The sequence below is a fragment of the Artibeus jamaicensis genome, unplaced genomic scaffold (genome assembly GCF_021234435.1).
Source record: "Artibeus jamaicensis isolate MK-2021 breed Jamaican fruit bat unplaced genomic scaffold, CSHL_Jam_final contig_466, whole genome shotgun sequence".
NCBI lineage: Eukaryota > Metazoa > Chordata > Mammalia > Chiroptera > Phyllostomidae > Artibeus > Artibeus jamaicensis.
The window spans coordinates 7,898,477-7,916,874 of NW_026521844.1; the positions used below are offsets into that span (position 1 = coordinate 7,898,477).

Below are 18,398 nucleotides of genomic sequence, written 5' to 3' on the forward strand. Positions count from 1 at the left end.
CTAATGTGTTCACAGCTAAAATTTTATGTTGTATTTATTCACATGTGGAGAAGGGAAGGAGTGATGGGGGAGAGAGAGAGCCATATGTTAAATAATAGGCTGGAAACTCATTTTCCTCTTAAATATGCCACATCCAGAGATTAGAAAAAGTTGGGCATTTCCAGAGCAGGGGTTACGGCAACTCATCTTTAGAGTAGGACTGGTAGATTTCGAACCTTCTACCACTTAGCAAGTATGTGACATTGAAAAGGGCTTTAAATCCCACCGTGACTCAATTCCTCCACTGTAGAAATAACAAAGAGGAAAAGGGGTGGGAGCAGGTATAAAAGGGTAAAGGGGGATGAATGTTGGTGGAAAAGACGACTTTGGATGGTGATGACACAATGCAATACACCCAGGATGTATTAGAGAATTGTACTTGAAACTTCTATAATTAACCATTGTAACCCCAATCGATCAAAAAATTGTGGTACATATACACAATGGAATTCTATGCAGCAGCTAAACAACAACAAAAAAACAAGCAAGCAGAATAAAAACAAAAGACACTGAAATAGAGAATAAGGGGACAGTGACCAGAGGGGAGAGGGAAGGGAATTTAAGAGGAAAAAAGGGGAGGGATTTGGAGGAACAAATAGGAAGGACACAGGGAGGAGAACGAAGGGGGGTGGAAATGGGAGGGAGGTGGGGAGCACAGGGAGGGTTGGGTTGGGATGGGAGAAATAGACAGAAAACTGTAATTGAAAAATAAGTAAGTAAAATAAAAAAACAACCAATGCAACCAAAAATATGTAAAAGAATTTATCAATTCTGAAAAATAAAAAAATAGAGAATAAAGGTAGCATTCTGATGATCAACTGAGTTAATACATATTAAAACTTTAGAATAGGAATCAGCACACTCTTTAGATAAAGTGCCAGCTACTAGATATTTTAGGCTTTGCTTTCTCTGTCATATAAGAGTCTCTGTTTTTGATGGTTTCTTGTTTTTGTGTAACCTTTTAAAAGTGTAAGAAACATTCTTAGCTCACTAAGACACACACACACACACAACAGGTCATTGCTTAGAAGAGTGCCTTGTACTTACTAAGGGTTATATATGTGCAAGTTAAAATTATTATTATTGTTGCTACTATATTGAATCTAAATTCTTAGCCAAGTGGTTGAAAGACATAGGCATTCAATAAATGTTTGTTGTGGGAATTAATAAATAAGATAACAGTTTTAAAAATATGTTTTCCATCACTGAACTTTATAGACTGAATGTCGGAGTCCTCTTAAAATTCATATATTCAAGTCTTAACCCTTAATGTTATGGCACTTAGAGGAGGGGCTTTTGGAGACAATTAGACTTAGATGAAGTCACGAGTGTGGGGTCACTGTGATGGGATGAGTGACCTCACATTAAAGGCCAGAGAGCAGCCACATGAGGAATACAGAGAGAGGATAGCTGTCTGCAAATCAGGAAGAGATTCTCACTAGGAGCCTAACCTGCCATCACTTTGATCTTGAACTTCCCAGCCTCCAGAACTGTGAGAAATAAGTGTTTGTTGTGTATACCACCCTGTCTATGGCATCGTGTTATAACAGCCGGAGCTGACTAAGACACAGAGTTCATGAGATATGGAACTACTGGTATTTTCCTCTTTTTCTTTGCCTTTGCCATTCATGAACCATCTCAAAATTTAAGAAGTCTCTCAGCAATTTTTTAGTCGTTGTGAAAATATTTGGAATTAATGTACTCATTTCTTTATAAATATGGGCTCTATACCTTGTAAATTGCTGATATTCCTTAACATAGCAGCTGTTGGAATGTTATGTATCCAGGCAAGATACTGAATAACTTTATGTACAGGATTAGTAGCCCATCCCTATGTTATAATTGGAATACCACTCTGGTTGGTTTCAGGGAATGGAACATCACTGTTAGTTCTATTTAATAAAAATGGTCATTAGTTTCATAAAAATGAAAATCTTTAACAGAATTCAGGTGAAAGTAATGACTAATTTACGTATTCACACCACACAAATTTAGAACTCGAAGAAATTTTTGATAGGTTCAGAGTCCTCTCTGTGGGTCCTCACCATCTTAAAAACATAAAAATACTGGTAGAGGTAGTGTTTGTTTTATGATCCAGCTCATTTAGCACCATTACACTGGCCTTAAGTGTCTGAAGAAAACATGAACTCTTCAGAATAATGTTTATTAGCATACTGGTTGTTGATTCCTATAACATTTGGCCCTGACATACATTTACCTTAGGACCATCGCCATGTGTACATACACACGTTCACACACATACTCTGACATACTCACAACCCTATTTACACTCAAACACATCTATACACACTCACACATGCTCAATTTACACATGATCACAAACCCTGTCTTCACACACATGCATCTATACACACTCGCATACTCTCTACGAACACGCTGTTTTTGAGAAAATATACTTTTATTTCTAACTTATATTGCACTAGTGTCCTATGAAGCAAATTAAATCTTTGATCACACTTTTCACAAAAAAAATCATTGCAGAGCCAGAGCAAGAGAGAGATAGAGAGAGAGAGAGAGAGAGAAAGAAGAAAGAAAGAAAGAAAAAGAAAGAGGATGGAAGGAAGGAAGGCTAGAAAGAAAAAGAACGAAAGTTAGTTTGTTTTTGTTTTTGTTTTTTTTAGTTTGGCTAGTTTTGTGTAGATTGCAACTTCTTCCACTAGAGATGTCTTATTCATGGAACAAATTAATCCTGGAACACATTCCTAAACACCCGGAAGTTTTTTATATATGACAGTAATTAAGCAGTAAAACAGATTTTTCTTAGCAATAAAAGCTTCATTTGGAATGAACAGTACACTAGCTACAAGAAGAAATGCAAATTGTTTTAACTAGTCACATCAGACAGCCTAACATGTTACTAACAGGTGAGCTGTAAAAGTAAAAATGTCATTCACCTGATTCATAGATATATTTTTCATCTTTGGAATTACAGCATTTAACAAAAAAAACTACATAGGCTACAGCCGATATTTTTGTAGTACTATTGCAATGTTCTACAGCATTCCTAATGGAAAAGAGTTCAGTATCATTAGTGAGCTATGCAAAAATATGCAGAATTTTACCCTGAAGGAGATTGCGCTAGAAATTCAGGCAAAGGGGCTTAACATAATAGTGTACTAATAAGTTTGCTCTCTACATTCAAAGACGTACACTTTTGCTCTCCCACCTTTAGTTAGATCTGGATTTCAAATCACAGCAGTATATCTGCAGTTCTTAAATCTTAATTAGCCTGGCAAGCAGGCAGCCCTCCAGATAAGAAGAAAAACTGAAAAGTGGGCTCATGCATCACACATTTTTTAGTTCAGGAAGGGATGCGGAAGGGAAATACAGGCACCGATGCATCTCCACCACTGCCATAAAGCACTTTCCACCAGTGTTTTGCAAACTCTAATATATAATGCAAAATCTGTGCAAATTGAGGAGCTGTTGGTGCAAAAATGAATAAAATAGGACTGCGAAACAAAGCATCCTGTGAAGGACATCATCAAGGTAAAGATGGAAATGGGTGGTTTTCTGAGAAGACCCCAGGACATGTGTGGAGGAGCTTTAGACAGGGTTCCTTCCACCACCTGTGACTGAAGCGGCTGTCCTGCCAAAAGGCAAATGTATTGTTTTGGAAATGTGTTGTAACTTTCTCCCTATCTCCTTTTGGGAGTAGCTTCCTGTTTGGTGACTGCTTCTTGACCTTTTCTTTACACTGAGGTAGTTACGTGTAGGACTAGAGACTCCTTTGTCTGGGAGCCTTGAAACAAGTCTCCTGAGGGAGGTGCCGTCCTGCTGGCCAGCCCTCTGCCCCTCTGCCATCAGGGCTCCCTATGATGTCAGTAACAACAGCAATGCCTACTCCACCCAGTCCTCCTCGTGGGCTTTTCAGCTCATCAGGATGAGCAGTCCAGACACCTGAGCTTGACCTCTGGCATTACAAGTGCAAAGGCACACTTAACATTTGTAGTAGTTCTGTCTTTATAGTCATGCAAGAGGCACCTTTGTGTGTCATCAAATAGATACCTACTTAAACAGAGAGACTAAATTTTTACTGTTTCCCATAGTAATTACATATATATTCAAATTTAAATTTTTCCGATATAATTTGATAAATGTAAGTCCTCGGAAGCAGCAGGCTTCAGTCCTGAGACCGTCCTGCTAGATTCACTTGGTGAGTGAGGCAAGAGGAAGTCAGAGGAGTGAACAGCAAAACTACATTTCTTGGGAGAGAGAAGCAGTTATTGGATCCAACAATATGAAATGCATAAATGTGCCATTTATCACTCTATAAATTTTCTGCACTCTACAAATAATACCTATATGCAACCTTAGAAATACTTATTCTCAAGACTTGCTTTTTTCATCAGTGAATGATTTTACCAAGTGAAATATCAAGAAGCATATTAAGATTGCATTCACTCTGTATGTTGTTCCTGTTATACAAAATATATCATTTCTAAAAGTCAAGGTTTTCATATAATAGACTTGGTTCCCCTAGTAGAGTGAACTTTTCATGAAAGCCCTGGATATAATTGAGTTTTCTTTCATGTCTTTAAAGCTCTTTAAAATTCATGAATTTTCTTATCATTTTTGCAGCAAAGCAAAAGTATTTCTAAATCCTTTTTGAATTTTGGGTTTAATATTAACCTATCTAAAATGTTACAGAAATAGATGGAGTGGAATAAATCTTACAAAAGAAAATATTTGATTCTTGATGCAAGTTAATGTTACAAATAGGTCAGCTTTCTTTCTACTGAAACAGTCCTGTTACCTGTCACAGAGCTGTCCAGGTTGTCCATACTGGATCCAGGTGTCTGCTCTAGCACTTTTAGGGGTCTGGGGATTTCTAAAGCCTCTTCCTCGTCATCAGCATCATCATCTGGAACATCTGTTTCCAAATCAGAAATCAAGGCTCCGGACATGTAACCTATTGGTGGAACTGGGGGCTGTGGAGGTTGATTATTATTTTGAATGTGCCTAGAATTTAAATGAAAAAACAAAAAAACAAAAAAACACTGTGTCAGCATTCCACAAAATTAGAATTAGAATTAAACAGCATGCTATGGTAACTAGTTTTCCCTTCTTGTTTTCCACCGCCTCACTTTGGAGCTCACAGTCCTTTCTCACCTTCTAGCCAAAGCAATGGGCTATGTGCACAGGATCGCCAAAGCAGCAGCAACAATATAGGCTGACGCACTCGTCACTTGGTGTTCGTGGGATGATACACAGAGAAAAAGAATACAGATCCAACACTGTTTTGCATAAATAAATCTTCCAAAGAAGCATAGCAGTATTTCCAAACAACTGTTTAAAGCTGACTGCTTTTTTTCTGCCCAAAAAGAATATAATAATTTTTTCCCAATTTAGTGTTGAATTTCTACTCAATTTGTGCCACCTGTGTGACCTGCTGGCTCTCATTAATAAAATATGTCACATAAAGACCTACTACCAATGTCACTGCCCTCAACCATGAGCACCCTCTCTGCCCTACAAGGCTGTCTTCCCTCACCACCCACGAATCAGGCGGACAGTGGTTTTCACTTTGAATGGGTTTAGGGTGGGAATGGTTTCTTCGTATTTTAGCTACTTATTTGTGGGTCTGTCTCACCCACCAAAGTCATATTAAACACCTGAAAGGCAGAAAAGTTTCCTCTCAGGCCTCTGACTTTAGAACATGATGAAAGAATAACTTCCATCACAATCTTGTGAAGTAGATGAAACTCTCTTTTCAAATATTTAAAGTGAAGTTCAATTTAAATAATTTGTTTCAAATCACGTGGTTAGTAAAATGTAGAGCTGGACACTGGGGTCCACTTGGTTTACTTTGTGCATATTCAAGAGTTTCTTCTACAACATAAAGTGCTGAAGGAAAACACAATGCATTTGTTACTGTCATTAGGGAGTGAATACACCACATGCTTTGACACATTGTCAGTTTTTCTTTTGCCATGATACAAAGTATTTCAAAGACCTCTGCTATTTAAGGAGGCGTAAAATAAGAGCTATACATTTTTACCTCCATATCATCAGGCACTCATCTTTAATTTAATTGATCAGAAATTTGAGTTCCTCTGTTATTATTATTCTGCATTCATCACAGCTCACTCTTTAAAAAGTTAGGAAGTATCCTAACTACTTTTACAATAAGCCTTGAGTGTTGATAACTACACCTTGCTTTAAGTGTTGCCTTGAATTCTATTTATGAATCAAGGATGTAGCGATCCAACTGATGAGCAAGAGAATGTAGGCTGATATTTATATATTTATATAGATGATTCATTTCCTCTAGTGGGGGGACACTTTGCTCCTGGGAAGGCCAAAGGGGCTAACATTCTAGTCCTACATCACTGCTGACATTTCTTAATGGAACAAAGATACTTTAAGTGGTGAAAAATGTACACCCTGAGTTTGACAAAACTAGGAGATACACCCAAATACAGAGAGGACAGAACATTTATAAGCATCTCCTAGGTGCGGTGCTGTGTACTTCAAGGCCCCATATGAACAGCTCAACTCCAACTTCCATGGAGATGGAGCCTGGGAATTATTATTTTGTACATGTTTCTTATGTGCTATTGTGCAGCCCAGAAGGAGAGGTGCTTCCGTTCCAGAAGGGCAAGGTCCTGTGTGAGCACATGGTGTCTCACATTCCCAGCACGGGGAGTCCGTGACATTGGGAGTCCTCCCAGTGACATTCTGGAGGACTGTGGACTGAGGAAAAACACATTGAGAAAAGAAGCACGGTCTGCTCTGCGGGTTTCTGGAACAGATGGAGATGCACTCATTTGTTTACTCATTTAGCAAATGTTTATGGAGAACTCACTAAGTGGGCACTCTTTCAAGGGTAGGAAAACACAGCAGTAAACAACTCAGGTGAACACCCAAGTCTATCTGAGTAATAATAGCTGTACTATAACTAGATTCTTTATGAAGTACTATGCAAATGCAAACTCATTTCATCCTCAAAAAAACTGTAATGAATATTATTACACTGATGCTTGCTTAAAGAGAAGTTAGGCCTTGTGCCATGCTCCTGAAAGGTAATCTCTAGGTTCTAGAATGTTGTGTCTGATAAAATGTTTTTGTTTACTTGGAGGCTTTAGGCTCCTCTAGAAAGTCTAATGTGACTTATTTAGACTCCTCCTCTTGGGGGAGGTCTGTGAGTCACAAGGTATCACCTTGCCTTCTGGAGGGGCTGGAGATGGAGGCCGGCCATGCAGGTGGTCAACCATGTCCATGTGAGCTTCCCTGGATTGTAACACACCTTGTGCATCATCACACACTGGCGCTGAGAAAGTAACTCTTTCTGTGACTCCTCTGTGAGAGGACCAGTGCAAGTTCTGTCTTTGGAACTCGCCTGGACTCTGTCCCATGCATCTCTTTTCTTGGCTGACTTTAACCTATACCTTTTCACTATAATAATAACTGAGTATTAACAGCTTTCTGTGAGTTCTGTGACTTTTATAGCAAACTCTTGAACCTGAGAATGTTGTTGGGGGCTGTACTCTCACTCCCTATGTGAGCTAGTGAGTACTACCAACGTCATCTCACCAAGGGGGGCTGAAGCCCAGGCATGTTGAACTAGTTGACCAGCATTCATACAAATAGTAAGCAGTGGCGGTGGCCATGGTCCCAGCCCTGGCCGCCCCCAGTCAAATTCCACACCAGGCCACCAGAATATCCACTGGAGGGCCCTGCTGTCAACATATTTTCAGGCTGTCCAGGTGATTCCAAAATGCAGTCCGATTTGAGAACCCTGCGCTAGAATCTGTACTTTAAATAACCAAATCACCCAACTCATTAAGTTAACTGGAAGGAAATCTGGCTTTTAAAGTAGCTGGTTTCAACTTAAATAGTCGTGTTTCATAAAGCAGTCTGATGCAAAATCACACTGTTTAAAAGTAGGTTGTCTTTGATCTTTAAAAAAAAATTTGATAATTGAAACTCCAATTCTAAGAAAAGAACCTATGTTTGTAAAATGCTTTAAGTCAGGAGTGTCAAACTCATTTTCACCAGGGGCCACGTCAGCCAGGAGGATGTCTGCAAAGGGCCAAATATAATTCTAGGACTCTATAAATGTAACTACTGTTTAATTAGGGGTAAGGAGCTTGGTGCTGCCGCTGGGTAGAAACAAGGTGCCGGGCCAGATAAAACAAGGGGGAGGCCGGATTCAGCCTGGGGGCCTTGTGTTCGCCACCTGTGCTTTAAGTGAATATTTCCGGTTTTAGTATCTCTGCATATTTAGCTGTATTTTTATGTATGTATGTATGTGTGTGTGTGTGTGTGTGTGTGTGTATTTCATTATTTTTTAAATCCTTGCTTGAGGATACATTTATTGAGTTTATAGAGAGGAAGGGAGCGACTGAGGCACAGAGAGAGAGAGGCATCCATTGGCTGCCTTCCATACACACCCCGACGGGGACTGAACCCACAACCCAGGTGTGTGCCCTGACCTTACAGTGCGTGGGAAGACACTCCAACCAACTGAGCCACAGCAGCCATGGCACATATTTAGCTGTATTTTGGAAATAAATAGTTCATTAACACTGAATAAGACATCTTATGATCAACTTATCCCAGTAGCAAAAACCATTAAAAAGAAGCAAATACTATTTCATAAAAATTTACTCTAAGCAGTTGGTATAAATCAACAGAAGATAATTAAAGGGACAACATCAAGATATCATTTTCAAGAGTCAGGCTTATATGCTTCTATTTGGGAGAAGAGAAAGCAAATAAGAGGATTGTTTCTGCTTGTATTCCTGTCATATTTTCATGGGATATCTAAGAAGGTTTCCATTTATTACCCATGAAATTATATAGATTTATTAGAAATAAAGGAATTTGGGAATTTATAATTTATTATATGTTTTAATGCATTGGCTATTACCAATATTATCATTTTCCTGTCTCATTTAATTAAGCCCAAAGAAGCTCTTTTAAAAACTGACACTGATCATATGTGATCTGTAGAAGCTTACATTTATATATTCACGACCACATACAGAATTAATTGTAGACGGTCTAAAGAATCCAAAATAAGTTTTTTCTTATGGTATTGGAAGTGAGCTCAAGGAGAAGATAATTAGGAGTTAAACTATACATTAGAAAAGATTCTGGTGTAGCCAAAAGCACTTTAGCCTGAAATTCAACAGATCTAACTTCTTGCTCCAACTCCCTCTAACTAGTTATGTGACTTTGGTCAAATTTTTAAAGATTTCTTCCATCAATTTCCTTATCCAGATGATTAAAAAGTTGTATGAAAGCATTTCTAACTCCAGCTGCATAGTTCCACAAGAACCTCTTGTGAATTTAGTATGAAGAACATTTCCTCTATCCATGTTCTGAAACCATAGGACCCCTGACCTAATGAGGATGTTTACCATGTTTGCTTTGCGATGTCAAACTGATAGGCCCTTGTCAACTCATCCAGGTGAGCTTGCAGCATGGGCTGCATCTCTTCCCGTGGGGATGGAGTAAGAGTTGCCGTGGACTGCTGTCCGAAGGAAATAGCAGGAGAGGAAGCCACTCCTCGGACAGGAGGTGTTGGGACACGGTCGTCATCTTCTTCCAGTTCATCTTCCATGCCCTGGTGTAAGTATGTTTGCACTGGTAATGGCGGGCACCAGCTATCGCTGTCATAGCTACAATTAAATGAGAAAAAAACCACATTTTCTCTTACACCCATGCACATAGACAATTATACTGGCAACGACAAACAAACACAATAGTAACAACAGTACCTAAACTGTTCCCTCAGTTTATTTCCTCCTAATTTTAAATTGTTGGCGCTACCATAATAAATCACCTGGCTGTTATCTTCATTTCTAACCATAATTACATCTGTTGTTTACATATGTCAATCTACTCTTAAAGGATCTTATTACTTGTTACCCCACAGTTACAAAAGGCAATAACTTCCCAACAAAGTTACTCGTGTAGAAAAACCAACTGCTAATTAAAGACAATTAATTAATCTAGCGCTTGTATATTTAACTGCTTTCTTCTGTTCATCCCTGTGTACCAACAGAATATGCCTACATTGATCATCTGAGAAGTGCTTGAGAAATTTATTCACTCTTATTCTAGAACTATGCTAACTTTCATTTCACAAGACATGCTAATCATTAAGAATTTGTGCTACAAAATTACTCATTAGCCCTTTGATTCTCCTAAGTCTCTTAATTTTCTCAGTAGAAACTCATGTCTCCCTGTATTTCAAGACTTAAAAGCTACAAAACAGAAGTTCAAAACCTAGCCCTATAACATGTATATTTAAAAAAAAGTGTTTTTTTTTCTTTTAAAACAGCACATTTTTAGGGACTCTGGTTAGGGAATACAGAAAAAGTAATTCTAGAAGTTTTACTTGTGACAGAAAATCACTGCCATTTCTAGGTACCACTTTGGGGTGAGATGTTGATCGTAGCAGAGGCTATGCATGGCGGCGGGGACAGGGACCATGAGCAAAATCTGTGCTTTTTGCTCAAGTTTACTGTTAACCTAAAAATATAGTCTATTAAAAAACAGGATTTGTCATCCTCTCACTTAACAGTTATGTGTCAGGTGGCAGGATCTATTCACAGAGCACAAACCCAGTGGGGCATACAGATATTAAGGAAATAATAACAATATAAAAAACTACAGGAACAGAGCGGGAGCACTGAAACTAGCGTTGAGGTTGTGCAAGGCTATGCCGACCCTGGGAAAAGAGGATATTCTAAGTACCACATGTGGTGGTCTGGAGAAAGACAAAAGTTCAAGTATTTGGAGAATTCAAGTAGTTCCCTGACAGGCAACAGCTGGCAAATGAAGGTTGGCCATAGACGAGGCAGAAAAGGGGAGGGAGGGTGAGCTAGCTTGCAGCAGGCCCCACCAGCTCTGACGGCGAGTTTGGAAGTTTGCCTGCGGGTGATGGATGGTTACTGCGAGGTCTTGTGCAGGGAATGATATCATCTTTGGCTGTTCAATTTTCTGTTCTTGTTGGAGCTACCTGAACAATCTTCTATCTCAGAGTGTTACAAACTGAAGACTTTGTTTCAGAATCCCTGATTGGTATATCATTTTAGAAATGTCATCTATATTTTAGCATACACAAGCATATTTTAATATGTTACAAATAAACAATGTATATACTAGGGAGTACCCTTGGTTGAAGTAGTGTTCTCATTAATTCATTACATAAATACCAACCCGAGAACACACATTGCTCTGAAACAATGCCATTTTTCCTGTTTTATATGTTGGAGATCATAGATTTCATTTGAAAAAAAGAGTCTGTTGAGTAAAATGTTTGTAACCCACTGTGCCATTTGGATTGCTTGCTTTTGGTTTTATGAATACTCTAACCAACCCTGGACACCCCGTAAAAATTGGTCTATAAAACATTATAATTTTTAAAATAAAATATTCACTGCTCTTCACTCTTCTGTCCATTAAATGTCTAAGTCTCAACCTACCTTTTCAGATTTTTTTCAGTTTTTCAATAAAAATCTCCTGCTCAAAATAAATTGGTTTGTTTTCTTCTCTTTTTGTACTTTTCCATCCTGGCACATTAGTCTAAAGAATTCAAGTTATTTCAAGTAAACTGCACTTCTTCAATTTTACCTATTTTAATCTTAAAAATCCTTCAAGTTACAAGCTAAATCCTATACATTTTATAAAGATTTCTCTCATGAGGCCAAATAGCATTGATGTATGATTCTTCTAAACTTCCACTGATGATATTTCTGGACATTTAGTTAAAATTGATTATATATTGTCTTATGCCATATCCAATGTTGGATTCTTTAACTATCGTCTAACTTATTTTAGTATTTAACCTTTCACACGTTAATAGTATATTTTCCTCAAGTATATTTAAGTATTATTAAAGTTATAAAATTGAATTATTTTTGTTTGGCCACATTTGACATAATATCTTAAAAATAGTAGGTGATAAACTTATTCATTGATTTAAAATGAAAGCATAGAAATTGCTTCATTAATAAAAATGCTTAGGTTTCTTAACTTATTTAACTTTAAATGATTACATATAAAAGGTGTGTCTGGAAAAAAGTCTAACCATTGTTAATATAACAAGAATGGTTTGCATGGCATTGATGTAATCTGGCAGCCAAGGAGAGTGGGCTGGAATGTATGTGGGAACAATGACAACTTCACTGTTCTAGTCAGTGGAGACAATAGACACCAATGAGTGAGCATGTGCACTGTGTGGCCATTGCATTCACAATGACTGAGTGAGTAAAGCAACCAATCTGCATCAAATTTTACATAAGCTTGAACAGTCCTCCATGGAAAATATGTGGATGATTCAGAAGGCCATAGCTACTGGCAACTGGTAATTGGCAGCTTCATCATGGCAACGGGCCCCCTCATGCATCACATCTTGGGCTGAGTTTTTTGGCAAAACATCAAATCACCTGGAGACTCAGCCCCCTTACAGGTCAGATTTGATACCCTGAAACTTCTGGCTTTCCCAAAAACTAAAACCACCTTTGGAAAGGAAGAGATTTCAGACCAGTGATGAGACTCAGGAAAATACAATGGGGCAGTTGATGGCTATTGAGAGAACTGTGTGAGGTCCCAAGGTGCCTACTTTAAAGGGGACTGAGGAGTCATTGTCCTATGTACAATGTTTCTTATATCTTGTACTTTCTTCAATAAATGTGTCTATTGTTCATGTTACATGGCTGGAAACCTTCTGGAATATACACAGACACACATACACATATATTTCACAATGTATTACATTACTAAAAAGTATTTCAATAGCTACCTCACTGAACGAGAATGGGAGTTTTCCATCAATTGTTCTAGTCTTCTACAAAAATAATCTAGGACACAAGTGAACAAACTCTGTACCCCCATGAAACATAAGCAAAGCTGAGAAAAGTCCATGGATTTATGGACTTGTGCAAGAAGTGGAAAACAGAAGTGGAGGGAATGAAAGAGACTAGGAGAAGAACGTAAGAAAGCAGATGAAAGAAATTTGGGACCTGGTGCATATGGTATGAGGGGGGTAACTAATTGCTTATCTCTGAGTTATTCCTGACTTAACTGCTCTAGAACAACTAGTACTTAGATTTCATGCTCTTTCTGAGGATGGGCAAGAGAGAAACAGATGTCTCTATAAATGTTATGAAAATTATAGATCTGTTTTTAGAGTTTTCTTCACATTTATGAATATGTATCTCACTTGAGTGATGAAATTTCAACATAACATCCGAAAGACCGTGAACATGCTTCTAATGCTGAACCAAAGTTCTTTCTGGCAACCTTTTCTAGAGAAGCTTTTGTTCTTTGACTTATTGTCAGTGAAGTGTGAGGCATCATACTGCCTGTCGTACCCATGAATAATGAGAAAGATGACAACAAATCAATGTTGCATGTGAACTAACTTGTTAAAGGCCAAATACAAATACCAAATTAGTAACACACATACAATAAAGTTCAACACCCACAAAAGCTTGCCAATCTTTGAATGCAGTACGAAGCAGAGCATTGGTTTTCTTCTGAAGTACTACTACGTTCTTTCTAGCATTTTTACGATTATATTAAAAATATATTTATAGCAAAAAACCCCTGAATTTATTTGAAACATTTTTGTCCAGTTGAAAGACATACCCATGAGAGACCATTTACTATTGTTGCTATGGCACAATAGCAACAGATTCAAGATTGTGATTATTCTTGGCTAGGTATGTCTCCAAAACCTATCCCTGTACTTCCACTCCACTGTAATTGCCTTCCATTCTGCTACAATATGCCATTCTTTATGGCCCAGCTTCATGTCCTCTGCTGCTTATCTATACCCAAAGGTCAGAATCCCTACATCACATACAAGGTTTCGGAACTGTCCTCAAGACACTTTCTCTGATTATCACCTACCCTATGCACATTTCAAACTCAACGGACCTCTCACAGAAGCTACCAGTTGGGGAAGAGACAGAAAAACAATTAAAATGCAATCTGAAAGAACTAAAATGGAGAGTAAGTTTAAAGAATAATGAAAAATAAAGAAAGGGCAAATAACATTAACTAGAATATAGTGAGGTTTCCCAGGAAGAGTGGACAGTACCAAAGGGCTAATAGTTTAATTTCATTTCTATTATTTTGCCTCTGGCTAGAAAATTTTCTTTTCCTCTGTATAGCAAGTGGCAACATTAGTAACTTTTTTCTCGGTACTCATAAGTTAACAATCTATCCTCACACATAGGTTACTTTATGTTAAGACTGTTTCTCACTTTCTTTGTCCTTTTTGCTTCTGACTCTGAGCCTGGCATGAAACTGCCACCCAACTCTGGACACTAGTATTTGTAAATAAATAATTCAAGATTCATTTATCTCAAAATTCAACTTCTGTAGGATTGCCCCAGCCTTACCTGGCATACTTGATTATGCCTTCCTGTATACAAATTCTAATTGTATACACATTGCTCATCCAGGGCTTGTCGTACAAAATAATAGGTATGTTGTTTGTATCATGTGTGTGGTTTCTGGTCTCTGCTTCCCACTCCTGTGAGCTCCCTAGGTCAGGGATAAGACCCTCCTTACTAATTTTGTAGTTGTTTCTTTCATTTCTGTGGCTTTCTTTTCTAACACTGCACTTAATACTTATAATGTACTTAGAAAGAAATGTGTTGAATAGGTCTGTAGTATGATACGTTAAAAGCAACAAAAACAATGTATCACCATATGAAGTACAATTTCGGAATCCTTGATTATTCAAAATAAAAATTATTAAGAACAAAAAGGTGACTTCTAAAGTTTTTGTTTGTTTTTCAAGAAATTATTTAACCTGAATAAGTTTCAAATCAAAGCATATAAATAATTTTACAGAAGATTACTTCTGCAAAAATTCAATAATAACATCAGTATAAATAATTCAGGAAGTGTTAAAACATCTTCGCTTTTCAGTATTACAAAGTTACACATTAGAAAACACAAAAATATAAAGAAAATACAAAGAAATCGTCAGAGCCTTCCCAAATCTACTCATTTTAACTTATTCTCATCACACTGACTTTAAATGTGTTTTCATTACATACAATTGTAACAAAAACTTTGAAGCGCTCATTTAAAAAAAAGTCCTAAGAATATGGAAATTAAATTTTGTTGTCGGTTTACTGATAGGTTAAGACTTAACTACTATTTCAATTAAATAGTGATACATTATTTCAGGAAATACAAACATTTAAGACAAATAACTCAAGGGTAATTAGAACTAAGCTACATATATGCCCAAAGATTTTGAATACATAGATTCAACAAATATTTTTCTTTACCTATCTAAAAAATCAGAAGGCTATTTAGAAATATTTTAGCAAAAAAGATTTTCTAATATAATACATTTTGGCTAAATATTAAAATGATCTGCATTCTCCAAATAGTTACATATAATTTTATATCATGATGTTCTGAAAATAATTTGTCTCTAAACCAACATGTGTTATTTTATTAACAAATGAATATTTGAAATTTTACTGTGGGGCAACAAAATAAATGAGAATTACAGCAATTATTTGGAATGAATAAATTTTATCCCAATTGGTAACAGGTACTATTATAGTCTTTGCATTTTTAAAGTAGACTTAATGTGAAAAGAATAAAAAAATATCCCAAGTTATACACAAAACTTCATGCTTACACATATTTAACAGTACATATTTAGTCTATCTTCCCAGTTTACAAGTTCCATTTTCCCCCTTTCTGAGAACAGCCTTTAAAGTGAAGACTTCTGAGCCCTGTACTACTTCTTTGCTGTGCAATACATCTCTGGTATTTCTTTGCCCGGAGAAACATGGTCAATGTGCCATGTAACACTGGCCCATTTATTTTACCAATATGAATAACATCAGATCATATGCAGAGTTTTATTTATTTTTTTTAAGTCAGAGAAATGTGGTGTGCTCTCAGTTTCTTATTTCAAGAATAAACTTATTTTTTGAAAGTAAAAAATAATGATATGCATATATATGGGAACTATAATCCCATAGAAGCAAATGAAGCCCTTTGGAGGGAAAAAAAGATACAGAGAAAAACATAGAAATATGCATATGTGTATATACGCATAACTGTACTTATATATCTGTGTATATAATGGGTATATTGTATGTACATATATGTATCACCTAACTGGAAGAAAAGACAAAGTTTTTTGTGGATACAAGTGCTGTGACATGGAAAAATCCATCTGGAGACTTCTAAGACATCAGTGATATAAAAAAGAAAAGGAGATGGAGAAAAATGTATAGGTACATGTGATCTTTATGTGAAACAATACAGAAAATAGACCATTATTCAAATAGACTGAATTTTAATGTCTCATTAAAGGTATAATATTAATATTTTAATGTCTAAAAATGTCCAAATTAAGATCGGCTTGGGAAGAAGAAAAACTCTATTCTGTATTTTTCGGTTTTATTCTAATGCAATGGCGACTTTGGAAACCAAGAGGTAGACAGAGTAGTTACCAATATTAAAATAAAAGAAAATAAAAATAGACTCAGTATATTTCTTTTGACTTGTTATTTTATTTGTTTTTGGATGAGAGAATAAACTGTATCAATGTGTTTCTGCTTTAAAACCAATTAACACTACAACAAACAGAAGAAAACTGACTCTTGTGAAGTGTTTGGGAAAGAATAAGGGCCCTAGGCATATTTAAAGACCCTCAAAGGAAATTTTCTAACTTAAAAAGGTTTTGTCACAGACGGTGCATTGGCTTGAAACTGTTTTATTGTTCAGGCTCCTACGTTCCCATCAAAGCTGATGATTAAAGTTCTACCCACTGGCCAGGTCCCTACAATTACCCCATTGTGATGGAGTTCAATAGTGTGCGCCCTGCTAAGGCCAGACATCAAGTCATTAGAGAACTGTGAGGGCCGATGAAGAAGGTTATTTTAATTCCCTTTTCAGCTCTTCTCAGGAGTGGCTCTTTAGTTCACAGAGCTGTGGGTACTTGCTTTCAAACTAACAAGCAATATTATAAATGGAGGTTGCATTATCATGATTGCAGACAATCGAAGGCACTTGACGGCTAAGGATTCTAGGTCCTCAGTATGTGCTGTGTTGTGTTTATCGGATGGTGTCAACAATAAAAGGGTGGAGAAGTAGTGAAAAGGCTGGCAAGAGGACAGAGAAAACAGTAAGAGAACACAGGATAAAGACAAATGTGCACAATGGAGAGGGGAGCAAAGCCCTGGGCGTTGCGCTAGGATGTGAAACATCATTACCCATTTTCTTGCTGTCCTGCTGCATAGTGTTCCAGCTCTGTACCGGGAAGTGGCTGGACTGGGGGAGGAGGTAGTGGGACATTGGCCCATGTTGATCCATTGTTTTTCTGCTGTTTTGAAGAGTTTTTATTTTTCTTCTTTTTTCCACCTTTCCCACCTGAAAGTAACGTAATAATGTATTTATTCAGACATATCAAATATCAGAAGAGACAAAGTACATAAGATGGAAAGACATATTTATGTTCTTAGCACACCAGAATCGGTAGGTTGTAGTTGTTAAAGGCTATAAAAAATAAAATGACATAATCAGAAAAACAATGAAATGATATAATCAAAATGACTTTGTTTCTTCCCGAAAGTATTAACTGCACAGCTGAATAAACCAAAAACATGGCTGCCTTAGGAAAAGCACATTTACTGAATTATTCATATCTGTTGCCTCCATGTTTTCATCATCAGATGAAAAATATGGGCCATAACAAATTCTTTCAAATGTCAGAATTTAGTGCATATATAATACTCTTTTGCATAATCTCTGTGGCAAATGCAGTGTCTAATGATACAGGCTAACCTTTTCCATTAGAGTTTACTCAATTTAGTTAATCCAAGAGAATAAGCGTTTTCTTTCAAAAATAACTGATAAAAATCAATCAGCTATACCAGAGGATAAGTTGTAAATCTTCCACACTAATAAGTTTCATAGAATTTTTAACTAATGAACAACACAATTATTTTTGCATATACTGGGAATAGCTCCCAGATGTTTTAAGCATAATGTTTCCTAACATTCCAGAAAAAAAGGAGAATGAATGGAAATACAGTAATCAATTTCAGTACTATTGTAACACAAATGACTTCATGTACCGAGCATGAGCAGAAAGCATATAGGCCATACTGGAATTATAGGAGCTTAATAAAATATAAAATAAAACTTATCATTTGTAGAGTGCCAGCCAAGCTTTTCCTAGTCCAAAATGAAATATATATGATTTCTTTCTAAATGGGCCACAGGAGGATGCAGGAAAAATAGTTCTTGAGCAGAACGACAAAGGATAATTAAGGAAACCTAAGGAACTTCTACCACTCCCACCAAGGCCTGTAGCTATGCTTCCAAAAAAA

The 18,398-nt window shown here is 36.9% G+C and overlaps 1 protein-coding gene across 1 annotated transcript in view; it reads right to left on the reverse strand.

Moving 5' to 3' along the window:
- ROBO2 (roundabout guidance receptor 2) overlaps positions 1 to 18,398 on the reverse strand; it is a 598,390-nt gene that overhangs the window by 21,999 nt on the left and 557,993 nt on the right. Inside the window, exons 23-25 of the mRNA XM_053667263.1 lie at positions 17,280 to 17,436; positions 9,429 to 9,689; positions 4,817 to 5,022 (exon numbers count right to left, since the gene is read on the reverse strand). Coding sequence (XP_053523238.1) covers positions 4,817 to 5,022; positions 9,429 to 9,689; positions 17,280 to 17,436 — 624 coding nt within the window. The remainder of the gene's footprint in view (positions 1 to 4,816; positions 5,023 to 9,428; positions 9,690 to 17,279; positions 17,437 to 18,398) is intronic.